This window comes from Bos grunniens, chromosome 6 (genome assembly GCF_055505025.1).
Source record: "Bos grunniens cultivar Pamir isolate PY7600 chromosome 6, Bosgru_T2T1.0, whole genome shotgun sequence".
Taxonomy (NCBI): Eukaryota; Metazoa; Chordata; class Mammalia; order Artiodactyla; family Bovidae; genus Bos; species Bos grunniens.
This window is the reverse complement of record NC_141170.1, coordinates 25,239,339-25,263,329: the sequence shown is the minus strand read 5'-3', so window position 1 is coordinate 25,263,329 and position 23,991 is coordinate 25,239,339. Positions and strand designations below refer to the sequence as shown.

General features: G+C 35.6%; 1 protein-coding gene across 9 annotated transcripts in view; it reads right to left on the bottom strand.

The window, feature by feature from the left end:
• The window catches only part of CNOT6L (CCR4-NOT transcription complex subunit 6 like), a 110,626-nt gene that overhangs the window by 9,034 nt on the left and 77,601 nt on the right, over nucleotides 1-23,991 (bottom strand). For all 9 annotated transcript variants that reach the window (XM_086405192.1, XM_086405189.1, XM_086405193.1 and 6 more), the window contains exons 7-11: nucleotides 21,728-21,885; nucleotides 19,328-19,482; nucleotides 6,525-6,676; nucleotides 3,497-3,724; nucleotides 1,180-1,382 (exon numbers count right to left, since the gene is read on the bottom strand). In XM_086405192.1, the coding sequence (XP_086261318.1) occupies nucleotides 1,180-1,382; nucleotides 3,497-3,724; nucleotides 6,525-6,676; nucleotides 19,328-19,482; nucleotides 21,728-21,885 (896 nt within the window). The remainder of the gene's footprint in view (nucleotides 1-1,179; nucleotides 1,383-3,496; nucleotides 3,725-6,524; nucleotides 6,677-19,327; nucleotides 19,483-21,727; nucleotides 21,886-23,991) is intronic.

The following is a 23,991-nucleotide window of genomic DNA, read 5'->3' as shown; positions in this document are numbered from 1 at the left end:
CAAACACTAAAAACTTGGGTTTTTTCCTCAGAAAGCTGGTTATTAAATATTTATTAGCACATTACTGCATATGAGTGATCTGAACAAAATCAATTATCTCTGCATAGTATTACATACTTTAACAGTTAAAATACTAAAATTAGATTCAACCTATAAACAATTTGTTTCCATTTCTTGATTACAAAAACTGATGAATAACATCAGCACATACATTTCCTGTTTTCTTCCTACTATCTGTTTCCTGGAAACAGGCTAACAAGCACTGAAAATGGAAAAAGGCTACTGGAGATGTGCCAGAGCCCAATTCATAAATTTCCTTTGGTGTTTTATTAGATTCCCTTTAGGCTTCTTACTCCTAACTATTTTCCAACATCTGCATTTTCAGGATAGTATAAGACTTTAGGATAGATTCCTGAAATGCCAGAAAGTCAAACAAAGGTACAAGAAAAGAGCTACAAGCAGACAGAATGATCAGAAAATTTGCAAATGGAAAGGGATTAACTACAGAAAAACCACTATCAATCAATGTTTCAAAAGAACAACTGATCCTATAAAGCTGATCCTCTTAATTTTTTTCTTATTTTGCAAAAAAATCTTTCTTGTTCTTTTACTAAGCTAGAGTGGTGGTCCACTGTCTGGTAATTTATTAGTATGACAACGTGGATATAAAATAAACCCTAAGTACAACCTTTCTAACCACATCTTCACAAAGAAACCTGGAAAATTTTAAGATAAATATCAATGGAAAGAACAAGAAAATTTTGAGGGAATACTCTACAGTTCATTTAGGATGAGTTTAGCTTTATCAAGTTGCTTACTATTTGGATTCCTACTGAAAGTCAGGGATGGTATGGTTTATTATTATTATATTAATAAATACAAAGTGCTTTTGAAAAGTACCTGGCACATACACAGTATTTCGGAAACTTCTGCTATTATCATGGTTATTTGAAATTTGAAGAAATGAGTTTTCAAAGAGGATTCTCAATTCCACAATAACAGCCACAAAACCTAACAAACCTCCTTACATATTCAGGTGCACACTTAGCCAAGACATTTAGAGAATGTAAAAACTCCTAAAGATTATACAATTAAATGTAAGTAACATATCTCTGGCTCTTTCTTGTCACACGTTTGTATTTGACATAATTTCTATGCCAGCCCAGAGGCTTCACTCACTTTGAAATCAAAGGTGTAATTGGTGTAAGGCATCAAGTTATTTTCATAGGCGCTCTTCAGTTGGAAGCCATGTGTGATTCTCCCTTCTGAGCTTCCGTTCTTCCCATTGCAGCTGAAGTTCATAAGACACTCATTGTACCTCAGTTCCTTGAAGTCTTTGTGGTTGTCAGCTACACCTCCATTGCTTAAATATTCCACAACACCTGGCAGAATAAAGAAAGAAGAAACACTACCATTTAGCATTTAGACCTTACAGAAGACTTCATACACAAAATCTGCTGCCAAGTACACGTACCCAAGTTCAGAGTGGATTTATTACACTGAACATTTTACTTATGAAATTGCCTTCTTCAGGTTAATGTTAAGAAATCAAATATCAGCAATTTCATATGGTCCAATCAAACTGAAGGGTTATTTATTTGCCTATTTCAGAGCAAAATATCTGGATCACCCAGGAACAGCTTCAGTTTTCTTAATGGCTCTTCAAGATGAAGATGATTCCCAGGGTCTAGGGTGGCATTCACTAGGAAAGTCTTGACCCTACATGTTTGTAGAATATTATTTCAAAGCAACCTCTCTTTAGTATTTCACCATTCTATCCAGTCAGTTAACAATTTCTGGACTACGTTATAAAATTTCTTAAATCATTCACAACAAAAATAGATTCTGCATCTTCAACACTGCAATGTCTAGCTTCAGGAAGGCAACATCAATCTTTGTTTCAGGCTACAGTGAGACTTTTCAGTCACACTAAATAAGACATTATATGCTGGAGGCAGATCACTTGGTCAAAAATATTGGATGTGTCTAAAAAGCTAAAGAGAGTAGAAGCACTGAAAAAAAGTATACCACTTCCACTGAGTAAGTAAACATGGGAAAAAAATACCGCAACTTTTCTGACGATGATGATTAGTTAACGCTGTCACACATCTCTATTTGTGAGTCGGGAAAGGCAGTAACATACATAAAGAAAAAATGATGAGCAGAACATCAGTACTGTGAATAGCTGAAAAGGAGCTATCATTTATCTAGCAATTATTACATTCTCTTACACTGTTTTAAGAGCCCTACACATTTAAACCTCACAAACAACTCCATCAAGTGGATAAAATGATTATCCCTTTATTTAAAAATGAGGAACTTAAGTCATAGATTGCACACCTCCTAAGAGGGAGAACCAGGATCCAGCCCTGAGAGTCTGGCTTGAGCCAACTCACTCTGCTGTGATGCCAAATGACAGTCAAATGAGATGGGAGAAACTTGTGCTAGAGGGCAATGCAGTCAAAGAGGAGGACATGGGTAAGGTGTCAAAGGGGCCAGGGGCTGAAAACAAACTTTTGTCAAAGGATGATTTCGGCATTTATTTGCTAAGGAGAGAAAGCAAAGGTATTTTCTACATGTGAGACTTTTATTTATATTACAGTTGTAAGTGTTTGGGTTATTTTACATTTATTATTCAGTGGTTGTTTTAAACAATTTAAAGTAGCTTACTGAAAATATACAAAATTTAGAATATGCTTTGGTAACAGCAAAACAACAATAATGTTTTACATTTGAATTTTAATATCTAAGTGCAGAACTGATTTTTTTCTTTTTAACAAAGATCTAAAATAATTTAAGTTAGGACATAAAGAGGTTAAAAGGAGCTCAAGATGTAATGTGAAATCCTAAGGTAATTCTGATCATTCTTCTGCCACCTAATATCAGAATTAAAGGATTTTAATGAACTCACTTAAAGGTTACCAACATTATTAAACTAGATAGCTGTACCTGCTGAACATTTTCTAGTTGCCTCTCACGTCACCCTTCTCCACTGCACTCTCTGACACAGGAGGCTAGCCTTGACTTACATCAACTGCAAACCCCTCCCCACTCTGTTGGATTTGGTCAGTGGACAGCAGTGGTGAGAGATCAGAGGACAGAAGCAGAGAGAGGCTAAGATATATACTCCCCTGGCTCCCTTCTTGTTGGTTTGCCAGGGACTGACTGCATCCCAGTTCAAATCCGCGGCTCCTATTACATGGCCCTCTCCTCATAACTACTGTTTCCAAGTTCTGATAGCAGCTCCCACCACTTTCCCTAATTCTCCCAGGAGCAGAGTACTGTGTCATTAATTGTTTTGTGTCCCTTAACCTTTGGAAATAGCTTAGCTGAATAAACTCTTCTCAAGTAGCCCATGTCCTATTCCTGGGATTCTTACAGATACACCCTTGAATTTAGAAGAGAAATTCTCTGCTCAAAAGTTAAGAGCCAGCTGACCTTTCAACTACAAGTAAAAGCAAAGTTGAACGCAAAGAGTAAATCATGTTATCAATACCTGAATCTGGCAATGAGTTAAGATCTGCACATAGCACCAGCGGGATGGAATTAGGATCTGCGGTTGGGCTGCCAGGCCTACTTGAGGCTTTCTCCAGAATGTTTTTAACCTCTGAGACAAACATCATGGTCTGAATGAGCTTCACATCAGAATACTCTGGGTCCCAATGCATGTGGGCATTTGCCACTATAAGCAGCTGTTTGTCTGCAGCATGAATAGGCTTCATACCTAAATTTAAGCATTAGGGAAACAAAGGTTAAAATTATACTTTATTATAAAAAAGCAGCATCTTAAAGAGTTTTCCCTCAAACCCATAATCACTTCTTTACTCTTTTCCGTTAATTTCTATTTCCCCCCTTTAACTCATAAAGTAGTTCTTAGAAGCTAAAGTGCTGAGATTCTGATAATCCCAATATGGGGGTTGACAATCTGTAGCCCACAGCCCCGTCACCTGTGTTTGTACAGCCTGTGTGAGCTGAAGCTGGTTTTACATTTTTAAAGGGTTCTACAAAAGAAGACTGTGATAGACACCGTATGTGTCCCACAGAACCTAAACTATTAATTAACTACCTGCTCCTTTATAGAAAAAGTTTGCCAAATCCTGCTCTCTAGCCAAGTTAGGATCTATCCCATCATATAACCAATATTTGATTATATTGGTTTGATTTGCTTGATTTGCTGAGTTTAGTGTAAAAAAAGTAGTTTAAATATCTGTCATGTAAATATCACAATAACCTAGTGAAGTAGGTTTTTAGTCATTTGAATCACCTAAACCTTAATTTAAATCCTTCCACTGCCCAGTACTCATTCACTTCGCATTTTCTGAGCACATCAATGACAAGGTCAGTAGTTAAATGCAAGAACATGATATTAATCTATACAAAATAAAGTAAGGAAGTGAATTTGCTATGAATCTGCTACCAGAATCTTCATACCATACACTGAGAAGAAGTAATTTTAAAAATGAGAATTAGGAAGTATGCTCTCAAAGTCTGGCATGGCTTTCAGATGTGGCTTTGTTACTAATTACTAACCTTTATTACTAATAACCGTTTTGGTACTCAGGCTCATTTGGACAATGAGGTATTCAACTACAAAATTTCTGAGGTTATTTTTTCCCCTAAAATAATGTTTTATAATTCTGCCAAAATAAATATTAACATGGTGGGAGAGGATGGCACATTAAAAATTTGCCCCTTGAAAGAGGCGATAAGCATGTTTGGAGGGAAAAACTGAAAATTCAACTCAGTTAAGATATACTGACAGAGAAAGATATCCATAAAATTTTTAAGGCACAAAACTCAATATGCATGGTGTGTGTGTGTATGCGCACTCAGTTGTGTCTGACTCTTCGCAACCCCATGAGTTGTCACCCACCAGGCTCCTCTGTCCATGGAATTTTCCAGGCAAGAATAGTGGAGCAAGTTGCCATTTCCTTCTCCAGGGGATCTTTCCAACCCAGACATTGAACCCATGTCTCTTATGTTTCCTGCATTGGCAGGTAGATTCATTACCAGCTGGAGCCACCAGGGAAACCGATATGCATGGTATGATGCCATTTAAATAAAAGTATACACATATACACTAGTAATGTGTAAATAATGAGTAAGAGTTACTCCTAGAGGGTATGAATAAGCTGGGATGCTCATGTTTTACTCTATATACTTTGGTACTGTTGGAATACTAGATACATACAAAATTAACTTTTCTATTGAAATTTCTATAACAGATTTCTTAAAAATTTTTCTATTGAAAATATAAACTCTGCAGAAAGACTGGATTTTCTCAGTCTATTATTTTGGTAAAGTTAAGTTTCCATCTTACCAAGCTATAATTATCTTTAATGTTGAGTAAACAAGTAACCGAATTATCTTTCATATGTGATAGAAACAGTCATTTTAAAGCAATTTGATCATAGGACAAAAACCCTGCAGCCCAAATTCTCTATCGTCTTTTCCTAGAAGTTTTATAGTGTCATTTGTGGCTGTAGATTAAATATTCACTATATTAAATATTAAAAACTTGCCCCTTTAAAGAGGCCATAAGCACCTTCTATAATATTAAATTCCTCCTCTAAGAGTACAAGAGATATTTCAGAATATAAAAGTGTCAACTGTATACTTTACAATTACTCTTCTACAGATTAAAAGGAGAGTAAAACTCCAAAATAAATTCAATGTTCGCATTACCAGAAAAAAGGTACCAAGCTTTTGAGAAGAATGAGACTGGAAAGGACATAAAAGTAAGTACAAGTAAGAGGCTAAAAAAGAAGAAGGAATTTTAAATCATATATCAAAGACTGATCATCTTTGATGACAGATAAACTGAAGAACAGTGAGAAAAGGAGGTATGACAAATATGCATGGTCTGAATAATTCAAATCAATACTTAAGGCAAAAATCTTTTCTTCTACAGGTATTAAGTAAAGAAAAACATTTTAAATAAAAGCCCTGATGGGGTCTTGACACGTTCTCCCTGGTTTTACCTGAAATACGGTTAGGTAAGCAATGAAATGCTCAAAGGCAGGCAGTAGGAAGGGGAGGAAAAAGGTCTGGATATGCAAAGTACATAATGAGTTTCTGACTTTGAAGGAAGCTATAAATATCTAAAATGGAAAAGTAAAGTACCAGGTAGATAAAAGATCCCGCTCTTACCCTGACAATGACTGAAATATAACAAAGACATTAAAAGAAAACGTGCCAAGTACTTAACCTTAAGACAAAAGATTTCACAGTCAAGAAGCTAAAAATACGGCTAAAAAGTCATCATAATTTCTAAATTCAGCTTAAAACAATTCTTATTTCAAATAACCTTTTAGAATTAATGGCATATTAAAGACTTTCCTTTTTACAGAGTACCTGGCAAGTAATATCCCAAGACATAGATGACAAATTAGGACTATTTTCCTGCCCATCTCTTTTAACTTTCCTCAAAAGATGAGAAAATAACTATGCAATAAATACCAGCATGACACGCTGCACTTGAGATGGTGTTTATTTTTAGTAGGATGATTTTAAACCACACTCACCTGCTCCAAATAGTTCTTTATGGACCTCTAATACCACAGCGACACCGATATTATCTTTTGTCATCACTCTGTTCAGCATAGCTTCGGATCCATCTGAATTAGCCATTGCCACTTGGTTAAATTCCACTGTATGCTTCTGCACCAATGTAAATCTAAAAGGTCACAATGCATTAGTATTATGGTATCAGGTATGAGAAGAGCACAAGATATAGACACTACTCACTATCTCCTTAGTCATCTTCTAGCTGCAAGGGGTCTTGTGATACAGTTCTGGCCAATGAGAGGGAAAAAGTCTGATTACTGTAGAAACCTTCTTGGAAGTGCCACCTAGCAAAGACGGTGTGTATGTGTGTATGTGTGTACTCCTTTACCCTTTTCCATCTCTACCCATGTGGTAAGAGACAGGAAGGCAAGACAGCCATTATAAATGGAGAAGCAGCTGAACTAGTTCTGGATTGCCATTTTTGGACTTCCTGTGGGAGAAAATTACTCTTCTCCTATTTCTTTAAGTGGCAGTTGGGATTTTCTGGTATTCAAAGGTAAACACAAGCTTAACTGAGTCAGCAAGTTAATAAGACAGAAGAGAAAAAAAATCTACCTACCCTGTTGGCAGTTTTATTCTCACCACATCAAGAAATCTGTCAAGAAAATGCAGGGACACACCCTTATCCCAGCTAAGGTGAAGCCAATTTTTCCATCTGGCTTCTACTACAAAGTTGGCATTGGGTGAATATAAGTAAACAGAAGGAATGATTCTACAAGATGAGGGATGGCTCTCCCTGGGATTACAGCTTGTGCATCTGTACTAACAGTATTTCCTTTCCTTAGTGCCAAAGTAGGAACTGTAGGATTTAACAGAATTGAGTCCAGCACTGCCATTTAATAGCAGGATGACTTTAGTCAAGCCATTTAACCTCTGTTAGTCAAGTTTTACTAAGTTTGTAAAGCATTTATAAACAGCCAAAACCTACTAAATATACTGTCTGCCTTTCACTAGGTTTTAAGAGGAGAAAAAGACATCTCTACTTTTATAAAAGGGCCCTACCCCATCTTCTCCTAGCTTTGAAAGTGAAGCCTGCACACAGTCCTTCAAAAATACTAAGACTGTACTGTGTTGCAGGACACTGTGCTAGATGAAAGAAATAATACTCCTCTCCCAACTCCCAGTCTCAATGTCTCAGATGGGCTGAGAAGAATATAAGTTTGGGTCATGTGCCTACTCCCAAGCCAGAGTGATTAAAGGAGTAGAGTTTCCACCCTGTAAAGAGGTGATATTTAAACTGGAATATGAATGATGAGAAATTACCAAGGTGAAGAATGGAATTAAGTGCATTCCAGATAGAGGAAGAAGTGAGAGGTTCTGGGCTAGCAAAGAACTTTGTATGTTTATGGGTTATAAAAGAATGGAAGGGTATGAAATGATGCTGGAGATTAAGAGGAAGAGAAGTGACTGAAGTAGATTCTAAGCAAGGATATGATAGTACTTGATTTATATTTTTTAAGATCACTGCAGCTCCACTGTAGACAATGAATTACAGGAGCCGAAGTTTGAGAACTGTGAGACGAATCAGAAAGTTTCTCAGGTTGTTTGGATGACTGATAATGGTGGCTTAAGGTAAGGCAAGAGAAATAAAGAGAAGCAGGCAGATACAAAATGAGTTCCACAGATATAATGGATCATCCTCAATATCAGGACTTTTAAAAATGTCTTTAAGCAATAGAATTTCTTTCTTAAACAACTCTTGGTAAGATTATCATATATAAAATAGATAAAAGCAGTATTATATCTGAATAAATCAATCATTGAAAATGATGAATCTGTTTTGATGTTTATAAAAATTTGAAATCAGAGGGTATAGATGATAATTATAGTTTTCTATCGGTCTCAGTATCCAGCTTATTTCTCTATTCTGTTTTGGTTACACAGTATTAATAAAAACCCTGATTCACACAAACACACAGATACAAGTGGTAAATAACTGGCTTTGAACTCAGAAAAAAGCAAGCAAGTAGGCAAAAACTCAATTCAGAGGTCTGCAACAAGTCAACTAAGCAGTGTATCAGGAACATGTTATTGATTTCCAAAGTGTTAAAATTTGGTATTTGGAAATTTGAGTGTTATTTTAAAATTACTTAGTTTAATTATTTGGATTTAACTTTTGAAATATCTTGTAAATATTTACAGAGTTCTTAAGGCTTATTTATAGGAATCTAGGCTCCTGCAGGAAAGTCTGAAATTGCTGTTTAACAGCTTAATACTGTAATATTTTTCTTCTACCAGAGTCAGGATATTATTTGGTAGGGGTGGTGGAGTGAGACTATCTAATTATAGAACTGTCTTTACTAAAATTTGTTTCCCTGTAACCTAAATCTAGACCATTTCTAGACCTGTAACCTAAACCTAAATCAAACCTAAATCTGGACCATTTCTTTAAAGGAACACAGAATTTACATTTGACACTACTTTAAATATAACTCCCAAGTCTTCTCCAGAAAAGAAATCAATTCTTTGCATGATATATGGTGTAAAACAGTTGTTCATTTGAAAAACTCAAGTTTAAACTCAAAGGTGCAGTACCTAGAACTGGAGATAAATGAACTACTGTCTCCTTCATTTTGGACTAATTTTTGTTAATAAAAACTGAAAATGTACCGTGGGGAAAGCCATATTAATTGTAAGCTAAATAAATAATAATATATCTCCACAACTCTTTGGTATTTTAGTTCTTAAACCAGGTCTCTTCAGTTCCATATTTATAGATGCTTAAGAACAAAAAAGTGAAAAAAATTATTTTATTAAGTAACATACAAAGATTGGGAAATGAGAAAAAAATAAAGAAAACGTCAAGTTACTTGCATCCCAACACCCCCATCAACATCTCAACATATTTCCCCAGATTTTTCTCTCAAGCATGTGTGTGCATTTTTTATACAATTAGAATACTACTCAGAGTTTTACCTATTAATAATACTCTAATATAGACAGGGACATTTCCCTATAAAATACCATATGCTTCATTCCCTCTAAGATCAGGAACAAGAAAAGGGTGTCCACTCTCACTACTATTACTCAACACAGTTTTGAAAGTCCTAGCTATGGCAATTAGAGAATAAAAAGAAATAAAAGGAATACAGATCAGAAAAGAAGTAAAACTCTGTTTGCAGATGACATGATACTATACATAGAAAACCCAAAAGAAACTATTAGAAAATTACTAGAGCTAATCAGTAAATTCAGCAAAGTCACAGGATATAAGGTCAATACACAGAAAGCACTTGCATTTCTAAATACTAACAATGAAAAATCAGAAAGAGAAATTAAGGAATCAATCCCATATAACACTGCAACAAAAAAGAATGAAATATCTAGGAATAAACCTACTTAAGGAAACAAAAGACCTGTACATGGAAAACTGTAAGACACTCATGAAAGAAATCAAAGACGACATAAACAGATGCAGAGATATTCCATGTTCCCGGGTAGGAAGAATCAATATTGTGAAAATGACTATACTACCAAAGGCAATCTACAGATTCAATGTGATCCCTATCAAATTACCAATGGCATTTTTCACAGAACTAAAACAAAAATTTCACAATTCATATGGAAAAAAAAAAAGACCCTGAATAGCCAAAGCAGAATGGAGCTGGAGGAATCAAGCTTCCTGACTTCAGACCATACTATAAAGCTACAGTCATCAAGACAGTATGGTACTGGCACAAAAACAGAAATACAGACCAATGGAACAAGACAGAGAACCAAAAAAAGATAAACCCACGCACCTATGGGTACCTTCTTTTTGACAAAGGAGCCAAGAATATACAATGGGGCAAAGATAGCCTCTTCAATAAGGGGTGCTGGGAAAACTGGACAGCTACATGTGAAAAAATGAAATTAGAACAATTCCTAATGCCATAGACAAAGATAAACTCAAAGTGGATTAAGGACCTAAATGTAAGACCCCAAACTATAAAACTCTTAGAGGAAAACATATGCAGAACACTTGATGACATAAATCAAAGCAAGATCCTCTATGACCCACCTCCTAGAGTAAGGGAAAGAAAAACAAAAGTAAACAAGTGGGACCTGATTAAACTTAAAAGCTTTTGCACAGCAAAGGACACTATAAACAAGGTGAAAAGCCAGCCCTCAGAATGGGAGAAAGTAGTATCAAATGAAACAACTGACAAAGGATTAATTTCCAAAATATATAAGCAGCTCATACAACTCATTGCCAGAAAAACAAACAACCCAATCAAAAAATAGGGAAAAGACATAAACAGACATCTCTCCAAAGAAGACATACAGATGGCTAACAAACACATGAAAAGATGCTCAACATCACTCATTTTTAGAGCAATGCAAATCAAAACTACAATGAGATATCACCTCACACGAGTCAGAATGGCCATCATCAAAAAGTCTACAAACAATAAATGCTGGAGAGGGTGTGCTGAAAAGGGAACACAAACTGATACAGCCACTATGGAAAATGGTATGGAGATTCCTTAAAAAGCTAGGAATAAAATCACCATATGACCCAGCAAACCCACTCCTAGGCATATACTCTGAGGAAACCAAAACTAAGACAGACACATGTACCCCAAAGTTCACTGCAGCACTATTTACAATATCTAGAACATGGAAGCAACCTAGATGTCCATCAACAGATGAATGGATAAAGAAGCTGTGGTACATAAATACAATGGAATACTGCTGCTGTTACTGCTAAGTCGCTTCAGTCATGTCCGACTCTGTGTGACCCCATAGACGGCAGCCCACCAGGCTCCCCCGTCCCTGGGATTCTCCAGGCAAGAACACTGGAGTGGGTTGCCACTTCCTTCTCCAATGCATGAAAGTGAAAAGTGAAAGTGAAGTCGCTCAGCTGTGTCTGACTCTTAGCGACCCCATGGACTGCAGCCTACCTACCAGGCTCCTCCATCCATGGGATTTTCCAGGCAAGAGTACTGGAGTGGGGTGCCATTGCCTTCTCCGACAATGGAATACTATTCAACCATAAAAAGGAACACATCTGAGTCAGTTCTAATGAGGTGGATGAACCCAGAGCCTATTATACAGAGTGAAGGAAGTCGGAAAGAGAAATATAAATATTGCATACTGACACATATATATGGAATCTGAAAAGGTGGCACTGATGAATTTATTTTCAGGGCAGCAATGGAGAAACAGATACAGAAAACAGACCTATGGACATGGGGGCAGGGGAGGAGGGAGAAGATGAGATGTATGGAGAGAGTAACATGGAAATTTACAATACCATATATAAAACAGATAGCTAATGGGAATTTGCTGTATGACTCAGGGAACTCAAACAGGGGCTCTGTGACAGGTTGAAGGGTGGGACTGGAGGGAGATGGAAGGGAGGTCCAGGAGGGAGGGGACCTGGGTATATCTATATCTATCAGGTCCACAGATAAACCCAGGTTTATAGATATATTTGCTTCAACAATCAATTTTTATGGTTGCATTGCTGCTGCTGCTGCTAAGTCGCTTCAGTCGTCTCCGACTCTGTGTGACCCCATAGACGGCAGCCCACCAGGCTCCCCCGTCCCTGGGATTCTCTAGGCAAGAACACTGGAGTGGGTTGCCATTTCCTTCTCCAATGCATGAAAATGAAAAGTGAAAGTGAAGTCGCTCAGTCGTATCCGACTCTTAGCGACCCCATGGACTGCAGCCTACCAGGCTCCTCCGTCCATGGGATTTTCCAGGCAAGAGTACTGGAGTGGGGTGCCATTGCCTTCTCCGATGGTTGCATTATAGTCCACTAAATAAATTCACCATGATTGAACTATTCTGTTAGGCATTTAAGGTACTTCTGATATAAGTTATTATAATTAATGAGATTAGTTATAGTAATAGATTCATTAGTGTAGTAATATTTTGTTTTGCATATAAACATTTTTCTGTGATCTCAAATAATTTTCTCTCTTCCTCTTTCTTTTAATAATTGAAGAATTGCAGACTTTATTTCTGTTGAGTATCATTTATATTTCTGCTCATTAGTTCACCCATTCAGATATTAAGGGCACTTTGAAACAATATTCTAGTTTTCCAAAAGATTAAAATATCCTTGCCAGCTTTTTGGTTTTTTATAAATCTTATATGTATGCATATGTCTTCTCTTATATAATCAAAATTCTGAACAGTGCAGAACAAATTTAAAACAATAATAAGCCATCTATTATTGAGGATCTACTCTGTATCAAGACCTGTGAAATTACTTCATATTATTAGTCCTAAAACTTTGTTAAAACTTTGCAAAGTGTGGACATGAAGAGATGCTACCTGGATGCCTCATCAGTCCTTCAGGAATTGCTCCAGTTGCAGAGGGCAGCCTCACCAAAGTCCAAGTACTTCTGGGAGTGGCACGTTACAGATCAAAAGCAAAAGATAAAGGTCTGGGGATTTTGGTTCCTCCTAGATTAACTCTCACAGGCCATTTCAGCTCCAAAGCTACAGGTGGGGTCAACTGAGGCTGTCTGATGTGCAACACAGTTCTACTCTCTATGCTCAATTCTTCTTCCCCCCTTTCCTTGTCACAGCTTTTGATCCCTAATAAACCCCTGAACACCAAACTAACTTGGGAGTCTTGTTTCTGGAGAACTCAAATTGTGACAGACAATACTACTGGGTTCGCCAAAAAGTTCATTCGACTAATATCTTGTGGAAAAAGCCAAACTTTTTGGCCAAACCAATGCTCATTACCACTAAAAAGATGAGGAAAACTGAGGCTTGCAAATGAGGTGGTTTATTCGTCTCCAATATACTAGAACTGCTCCTATACTCCAATGCTCACTATAGATGACTCATGCCATCTACTTCTCTAATCATACTTTGGCAAGATATTTTAATACCATGGGATATAATTATATTGATTTGGAAACCTAACTAGTTAAGGCAGTTTAGTGATTTGCTTGGCTTCCCAAGCTCCTCTTCTTGGTTTCCCAATCTCCCCCTTACCTCGTCTTAGCCTTTTCAGTTTGAAAACAATTCTCCTCAATAGAGACCATGAAAGCAAAATAGAACTTTTTCCTTGATCATTAATTAGTGACTGCACAATGCACATGGGTATAGTGCAGATGCTATTTAAAATATTCTCCTTGTTGCCTTAGCACGTTCATCCAATTTTCCCTTTTTTCTTAATTTTCATGGCAAAGAAGATAGGTTCATAAGCTCTTTTTTTTTCTTTAATACATGCTTGGTTATTGAGTTGTTTACTGGGGGGGAAGAAAAAAACACTTCTTTTAAAATGAATCCTGAACAATTACCTGGTTCATTAACTGCCTCAAATTACCCCTTCAGTTTTCTTCCTCATTGGTATGATTTATTACTGTATTGCCCTATTTCTGACTTAAGCATCCCAATCTTCTTGAGGTATCTACTTTCTAATGTCTTTGGTTTCAAAAAGTTCAGAAAAATAAAATCAGTTTTCCTAAATAGAGCACATGTCATTATAACCAAATACTCCCCTTTTTAGTGCTCAGAGATACAGAAACGGTCAGAATGACACTCTCAATCTTACTCAGTTTCACCAACAGTTGAAAGAATCAAAGAGATAGCTGAGAACTGAGGCACCACAGAAAATTCCTTTTTTCTGCAAAATTCCTTTTTTTTCCAGTAAGAATTAAATAAGGGCATAGATATGCTTCTTGGGCTATAAGAACTTTTCAGGGACTCTGCTTTTAGAAAATAAGATTTCTAGCACCAGTAGAGCTAGATAATCTCCTACAACTCATCCTGTTTCTGTGTTTATTTTATACTATATTTATAATTATAATATATCTATAATATAGTAAGAAACAGTTTACCCATATTCTATTCCATACTGCTTTAGAACAATTCTTACTTTCTCCCCTCTCACCTCAACCAAATAATCTCTACTCTGCTTCTCCTTTCTGTGAACCATGATCTTTTCTAATCACATTTAACTCACTCGTTTTAAACCTAAACCAAATAGAAATTTTTATTGTATATGCAGTATAAGATGCTATAAAATGTGTTCTTGGGTCCCTTCAAAGTAATCATGGGAGTTCCAAAAAATAATCTAGAAAAGGTAAGCTTAGAGAGTGAGATAAATAGGGGAAAAAAGTGGATATTAACCATTCTAGATATATTTGTACAACTCTCTTAACCACTGAAAGCATTTTCACATTTTTGGTCATTTTAGCCCCATAAAAAACCTCTGAAGTCAGGCAGAACAGTTATTATTAACATCCATACTCGAAAGGTAACGAAACTGGCATAAAGCAAAGTTCCAGATTGAATAAATGGGAAAGCTAACACTGGAAACTAGAAATCACAACCTCCGATTTTAAAGTTCTAAATGCAACCACCACCTATGACAGACAAAATTAGTAACTGAGAAACTAGTAAGATAGGATTATCAGAATAGGTCATTTTGGGACAATACTATATAATTTATAAATGAATGCCCTCTTCTCAACCACAAAACAACCTATTGTAAAATGGAAGGCAAAACAAGGACCTGGTCTTACCTGGTATCTCTGAGACAGAGAGCAGAGGCACTATAACAAGGACTAAGCACATGACAACCTAGTCACCAACCCTATCGGAAGAAACTGCCTCGTCACAGTGTAATGGTCACATTGTTCTAAAACTGCTGTTTTCATCTTTCCCTTTCTCACTGATTTGAAGCAAAGTATGATTAGATCAGAACTGCTAAACTCGAGAACAGCAAGTATGTCTAGTATCTAGGTCTGGTTTCAGCTCCATTTTTCAACATTTTTGATTGCTTCAAATTGTGCACTGGGCTCCAAGACTCCATTTCTACTAACTGTTTAGTCTATATGACAAAATATGGCAAAGAGAAACTTTTTGACTTAAAAAAATTTAACCTATAATAAGTTTTCCAAACACACAAAGAGAGAGAAAATACATGCCTATATGCACATGTGTGTTTTACAAAATATTTCAAAGTGAAAAAAATTCACAGCATTTTAAATAATTCAAGCCTGTTTTCAAATAGTCACTTGTCTAAAGTTTCCTAAATAACAGTTGTAACTGTGAGTTCAAAATCTTAATTACCTGTAATAAACTATCAAGGCATTCTAGAGTTCCCTCTCAAAACTGTGAAAGGAATCAAAAATGATAATATCATCCTTCAGAAAGAAACAACGGCAAATGGAAAAACGAGCTGATGTCACATCTTATCAGTGTTATCAGTAATTTTTTAAAATTATGATGTTTCAAGGAAATTTGTGTGTGAATACAGGTAACTAATATGAAATTCAAGGTAATTTTTCCAAATGAGATAACCTTTTAAGAGATACAAGTGATAGCAAAAGCTGAAATAAGTCTAAACATCAAGGACCTAGTATATAGCACAGGGAACTATATTCAATATTTTCTAATAACCTATATGAGAAAAGAATTTGAAAAGGATATATATGTAAAACAGAATCACTCTGCTACATACCTAAAACTAACACAACACTGTAAATCAACTACATTTCAATTAAAAAAATATACAAATTGTATATATATAAAAGAAGTCTAAAGATTCAGTTTAGTACAGTGGTTAAAAGCACTGACTGTGAAGCCAGGTACTCTCCATGTCTTGGTTTCCTCATCTGTAAGAATGAGGAAATAGTTGTATTTCTAACTCTGAGGATTGCTTTAAAAATTAAGATAATCAGTGCGAATAAAAGAAAAAGGCTAAAAAAAAAAGAAAAAGGCTGACATGCAAATACTACAAAGTAATGGCTATTGTTAGGCTAAAATTTGTAAAAAAAAAAAAAAAAATTACATCAACTCACTAGAAGAGTATATTCTGACCTCAAATTCTATAGGGCTGTGTACTAATTATTAAACAAATGAAAAATCTCTATTAAAAATTCACAGAAAAGATATGAAAGTAGGGACAAATAAATGAGAAGTGACTCAAACAGCTTTCAAATTCACTTAATTCATTTATTCAAAACAAGTCATGCTGGTAATAAATAGGCCTATATTAATAAAAACATTGAAATGCTTTGTTATAACAGGAAAATAGTCACAAGTGTTTATGTGCCTATTCTATTAGTAGATGATTTCTTATCTAATGTATCAAACTCAAGTTATTAACTATATAATACCACCTCTATCTCACTCCATACATTTCAGTCTTCTGAAGTCTGGAGGTGCTTTCAAATTTTCCACTGTAAAACTGGCAGCCTTTATGAGGCAAAAATATACTTCTCTCTTTTCCTCAAGATGATAACCAAAAGAATCTGCCTCTAACCATCTAGTCACTCAGTCAGCTACTCAAAAGACAGCCTTCTATGAAATAAGGCCATTTGCAGCAACATGGATGGACTCAGATCTCAATACTCTAAGTCAAGTCAGTCAAAAAGAAAATGAAAAATACCATATGATATCACTTATATGTGGAATCTAAAATATGACAAAAACAAACCTATCTATGAAACAAAAACTGACCTATAGACACAGGGAACAGATCTGTGGTTGCCAAAGGGAGAGGGAAGGGAGGTGGAGGGTGGATGGACTGGGAGTCTAGGGGGAGCAGATGCAACTAATGGATAAACAACAAGGTCCTACTGTACAGTACAGGGAACTATATTCAGTATCTTGTGATAAACCACAATGAAAGAGAGTATTAACAAGGAATGTATATATGCATAATGGAATCACTTTACTGTACAGCAGAAATTAACACATTGTAAATCAACTATATTTCAATAAAACAAATAAAAGAATGAAACAGAGAGTAATATAATAACTCTTCATAATTCCAAATGGAAACAAAAGAAAAAGAGACAGACATAGCCTTCTAAGCTTGTTACGGTTCTGAACCCTCAAGTCAGAAATGCAATTCCTAAATTCAATGCACACAGCATCATAAACCTAGTAAGAGAGAAATACTAAAATTGCAAAGTATTACAAAAAGAGAAATATGACAATAATAAACATATTTCTGGGACACTTAATGATTTAAAAAGTACCTCTCCATTCATTATCTCATTTCATTCTTGTAACTACCTCTGAATATATACTTTTTTCCATTTTAAACTCAAGAATATTAAAGCACAGAGGCCCCTACAAGATTGTTCATATATTTTAATAAGCAGTCATAATAGGTTTATCTTTGACCATACTTTCATCAACTACATTATAGCCCTGAAAAAGCAAAAAGGTCATGTTTTCTGTTTTCCATTTCAGGTAATGACCACTTTCCACTGTTTTGTCTCAATCAATTCTTTAACTCCCTACCTCTATAAGCTCTGTGCTTCTCTTCGCCTTCCCTTATTTTATCCAGGCATCTCTCTAACACATATATACCATACTATACTGTGATATTTACTCCTTCCTTTTCCTACTGGAGCTCTGAGTGGGATCAGAAACCATGTATTTTTGGGTCTATAGTGACTAGCACAGCACTCATCATAAAGCAAATGCTCAGTAAACATTTAGTCAATAAGCAAGCGACTAAGCTTCCTGTTGACTCAGACAGTAAAGAATCCACCTGCAATGCGGGAGGCCCAGGTTCAATCCCTGGGTTGGGAAGATCCCCTGGAGAAGGGAACAGCTACCCACTACAGTATTCTTGCCTGGAGAATTCCATGGACAGAGGAGCCTGGCAGGCTGCAGTCCATGAGGTCCATAGAGTTGGACACAATTGAGCGACTTTTCATAAGACAAGAAATAAACATACACAATATTAACTGGAAAAGGTGAAAAGTTGATAAAATATGAATGATTCTGAAAAGGGCCAACTAAAAGCTGGCTTAAAACTCAACATTCAAAAAAACTAAGATCATGGCATCTGGCCCCATCACTTCATGGCAAAGAGAAGGGGAAAAAGTGGAAGAAGTGACAGATTTTATTTTACTGGGCTCCAAAATCACTGAGGATGGTGACTGCAGCCATGAAATTAAAAGATGCTTGGCTCCTTGGAAAAAAGCTATAATAAACCTCAATAGTGCATTAAAAAGCAGAGACATCACTTTGCCGACAAAGGTCCGTCTAGTCAAAGCTATGGTTTTTCCAGTAGTCATGTACGGATGTGACAGCTGAACCATAAAGAAGGCTGAGTGCTAGAGAACTGATGCTTTTGAATTATGGTGCTGGAGAAGACTCTTTGAGAGTCCCTTGGACTGCAAGGAGATCAAACCAGTCAATCTTAAAGGAAATCAACCCTGAATATTCATTGGAAGGACTGATGCTGAAGCTAAAGCTCCAATACTTGACATCTGATGCTAAGAGGTGACTCACTGGAAAAGACCCTGATGCTGGGAAAGTCTGAGGGCAGGAGAAAAAGTGGGTGAGGTGACAGATGAGATGGTTGGATGGCATCACTGACTCAATGGACATGAGTTTGAGCAAACTCCAGAAGATAGTGAAGGACAGGGAAGCCTGGCATACTGTAGTCCATGGGCTAGCAAAGAGTCAGACATGATAACAACAAATGAAAAAAAATTACTAAAAGAAACTTCAGATCACTTAGTTCCAATCTTAAAGGGTACTACTTTCTTTTTTACACCAAAACTAATATTTTACTTCATGGAAATATATATAAAATTATGATAATATCATATTTAAGTATATACCCCTTTTAATATTTTTAGTACAATCTGGCAAAAAAGCATAAAGAATATGATAAACATTCTAATTTCCAAAACACAGCCTAAGAAATAAAATCTTACCAATAGTTTTAACTTTTATATTACCTGTTTTTCAGCTTTTTGTCTATTTTAGGGTCAAACCAAAGACAATTTCAAATGTGTGGTAATTAAAGAAATTATGCTTTGTTTCCATAACTCACTTTTCTGTTTTGAAGAATATTGCACAACCGTCCACATGCTTTCTCTCCTGCTCAGACATGATTTTGGCACGTGACTTTGGGGAAAAAAATCCATCATATCCACGCTCCTTCAATGCTGGCAGAAAGAGAGTGAAGTATTGCTCTGTTTCCACTTCCTGAGATGGAAGATACATTATCACCAACATGACAGAGGAAAACTAAGATGTAAAACTATGCAACACTGTGAGTAAAGTGCTACTAAGTTAAAATACTTCATTTAACAAACATTATCTAACTACCTTACCTTATTGATAGCAGCCACCATTTGACAATGGCAGCTTTGTAAAGCCTAAAAGAATAAAAAAAAATATGATTTTCTCAGGTTTACACAGGTAGTTAGTTGGTCCCAAATCTCTCGACTTCCAATTTAGAGTTCATCAGGGAAGCCTGTCATGCTGCAGTCCATGCAGTCACAAAGAGTGGGAGACGACTTAGTGACTGAACAACAACTACTGTACTTCACTTCCTCAACTGGTAATCGAACAAAATTGAAATACAAAATATGAAAGTTGGTCATATTACACATTAAACAGTAGGGAATTGAAAAAATTGTATTAGGAGGTAATTTAAAAAAATATTTTGTATTTCTCAACTGTGGTGGAAAGGAATGATAGTCAAAACTGAGAAGTTTAAGATCTATCAACAAAAAATCCTACTTGAAGGAATTTTTAGTTACCTGAATACCATATTTAGACTAATTTATTACTTGACCCATAACATACTTTTAAGAAATCTTTCCAAATGAAATAATCAAGCGTGAAGATAATGATTTATGTGTGCTAATGTTTACAACAACATGATATTGTAACAATGAAAACAAACAGCCTTAATGTCCAACAGCAGGGCAAATGCTAAATCAGTTAGTATGTATTCATACAATTGGCTTTGAGAAATTTTAGTAATGCAGAAAATGTATATTAAATGCAATAAGTAAGAAACAAAATACATTAATAGTGTGATCTCTATTTTGAAAACATACCTGTAAATAAATAGGCAAATGAATGTTTTAAAAAGAATATAAGAAATACTCCAGAAGTTTTAACCCTGGAGTTAAAGCAACTTTCTTTGGGGTACAGGATTAGATGTTTTACTCTATTATTATTTATGTTCTTTTCATATTTCCAACTTCTCTGGAATGAACACTTTATAACATAGTATTACTTTTATAGTAACATTTTTAAAATTATGATGCTTCTATGCTTCATACTATACTTTACTTACTAAGCAAGAGTGTGAGGCTGTTATTACTATAAATACTGAATCAAAAGGAGGAAAATTAAATAACATAAGCTTATGCTTATTTGTCTCCATGTGTGCTAAGTAGCTTCAGTTGTGTCAGACTCTTTGCAATCCTATGGACTGTAGCCGGCCAGGCTCCTCTGTCCATAGCATTCTCCAGGCAAGAATATTGGAGCAGGTTGCCATTCCCTCCTCCAGGGGACCTTCCTGAACCACGGATAGAACCCGTGTCTCATGTCTCTTGCACTGGCATTTGGGCTCTTTACCACTAGCGCCACCTGGTAAGCCCATATTGGCCTCTTCCTCCCCTCATTTTGTGTCAGTTCTTAGTGTTTAAAAGAAAATTTAACTTTTGAAGACGTCTACTACTTCCTTATTTTCCAGAGTCAAATGAATCATGGCTAATAACACAAATTTAAGTAAATAATAAAGCTACTCTAACACAAAAAAAATTTATTATAAAAGTAATGACTTTATTCTTAAGCTATGCAGAAAAGGAGGTGTGAAATTATAACACTTAAAGTTTTAAAATACCTTAAAGCATTTAATATGCCTTGAAAACTGCTAAGAAAAAAAGTACTAAAAACTATGTGTAAACCTTCTTGGCCATTCATTAGCTGAGCATTGAAAAGCAGTAAAACACTATTTCAATCAAAAGGTGCTTTGTCACGTTAAATTCAATAAAGTATCTAAATTTCTGAGGTTGCTTTTAAAAATAAGGCAAAAATGCATGATTTATAGTACAATATTTTTATATGTTTATCACTGATGAACAATGGTAGACAAGTAATTTTTTTATAGATCCCATTATAAATTAAATTTATATTTCTTAAAGATTCAATCTTCAGTAGTTTTCTCTTTCAGCAATACCAATGATTTGTTCATAACACAAATTAACATGAATATCATGGTGAAATTATTTTCACTTAAGAAAACAGTAAATGAGTATAAGTTTATGGCCTATACAAAACTGTTTCACTGTGGAAATATCTTTTTTTCTTAAGAGAGAAAATAATTCCTTTGGGTTTTCCTTCAAACACAAAATCTCTCCCAAAAGTAATATCTTTTGTAATTTTTAGATTCACCTTTAAGTTACAGACAATTCAATCTCTATAGTGTTACCTGAAGACTAATGATATCTGCGTCACAGTTAACAATTTCTTCCATAATTCCCTTTTTCCTGTATTCCCAGTTTAATGCCCAGGATGGGCAATAGCCATATAGCTGCCGGGTGGCATATTTATCACATAACACATTGTAACACATAACCGTGAATGATGCTAAGAAGTGGGAGAAAAAAACAAAACAAAAGGGAGAAAATTAGGCAACCTTTTCTAAAGCAATATCACATGTACACCTACACGATCATACATGCCATACAAACACAACTCAAATATCACCACTGTGAAACGCCTTGGGCAAGATTCTGTTAAACTATATAAAAACTTCACCAGAGTCCATCCACCTTACCAAAGTTCTTTTACCAGAATCAGACTTATAGCTCATATTTGAGATTTTTTAAAGGATATTTTAATAAATAAAAATTCAAGTTTCAGGGAATTCGCTGGTTGCTCAGTGGTTAGGACTCTGCACTTCCACTGCTGGGAGCACAGGTTCAATCCCTGGTCAGGTAACTAAGATCCTGCCAGTCATGCGGTGTGGCCAAAAATAATCTAATTTTAAATCAATACTAACTTTTTTACACATAATTTGCTGAGCAAAACTTTTCTCTATAAATGGCATAAAAGTAAATTACAAAAGTAAATTTTAACTTTTTTCTCTTTAAAAGGCTTTCATTACCTTTCATTAACAAAATTTTCACACTTAGTACTTCTTTGAGTCTCTTACTTCTCTCACTGCTCTGAGCCAGAAGAATACAGACTAACAAAGTTTAGTTATAAGAGAAACCTTTTTAACCAAATCAAACGCTCATTTTTAAAATTAAATTCTCATTTTAAAATTCCCTTGAACTGTAAAAGGACTGTGTGCATGCTCAGTTGCTAAGTCATGTCCAACTCTTTGTGACCCTATGGACTGTAGCCCACCAGGCTCCTCTGTCCGTGGGATTTTCAGGCAAGAATACTGCAGTGGGTTGCCATTCCTACTGCAGAGGATAGTCCTGACCCACGGATCAAACCCGCATCTCCTGCATTGGCAGGTGGGTTCTTTACCACTGACGCACCAAGGAAGCCAGTAAAAAGACTACAAGTAAACTAACAAGAAAACAGTTTGTATCCCCTGCTACTCAAAAGTGTGCTCTAGGAACCAGCAGCATCAGTTATCACCTTGGAACTCAGAAATGCAAAGATTTTTGGCTTCACAAAGACTTACTGAATTGGAATCTGCAATTTAACAAAATCCTAAGGTGACTCTATGCAGAAGCACACCAGTTTGAAAATCCCTGATTTTTATCACTAATTCTCTACCCTATCTATTCATTAGAATCACATTATAGAACTTTAAAAAAAAAAAATGTTCATCACTCCAGACTAATTTAGTATGTTAGGATTTGGAGATTAATATTTTTAAAAAGCATCCCAGGTAATTACAATGGACAGACATGGGTGAGAATCAAATACTTAATAAATGGTAAGGAATACAAGAAATGAAGTAACGCTCAACTGAAGTTGATTCAGAGTCAGATGATAGGAAGGTATTATGAGAAACTTAGTTCAGAGGTCTCCTGGGGATCTGACTGGTGGTCATTATGTATACTGGTACCTCTTTCACCATCTAGGATTAATTCTTAAGTTTAATTACCATTATAGTTTTGGGGCTATAAATCACCCTTTTAACAACTGAACGTCCCTAAAATTAAGTATCAGCATTTGGTTACTTCATATTAAAACAGTAAAATTTTCATCTTCAAAATAAAATTAGGTATCATAAAAACTGTGACTTTAGTAACAACTTATTTTAAGCAGAATTCTGAACTATAAAATGTCTAATAAACAGTACGAAGCCCTATAAATGTCAAATTATCATTGGTCTGAACAAAAAGATAAAGGTTTATATTTTCTACATTTACTGAAGTTCAAGAAATGCTGAATCCTGTAATTAAACTGCTCAAATCTTCACCCTATACCATTTCTATACCCCTGGCCTGGTATCGTATTCTGTTTCCAATATAGTAAATTGGTTCAGTCTAAATTATCACTCTACAAGAGTTATCAGTCTACCCACTAAAGAAAGATAAATCTAAGTAGTTCAAAATTTTTCAGAAAAAAATTCATTACTCCTCATTTTTCTTAAATCACCAAACCTTATGTGAAGATGCCATTTGGAAAGCTCTATTATAAGAAATAATTTTCAAACCAAGAGCCCCATCATGGTCAAAGACGAGATTCTTGTACATAAGCCTTAGGGTGGACTTTAACTCTGCTGCT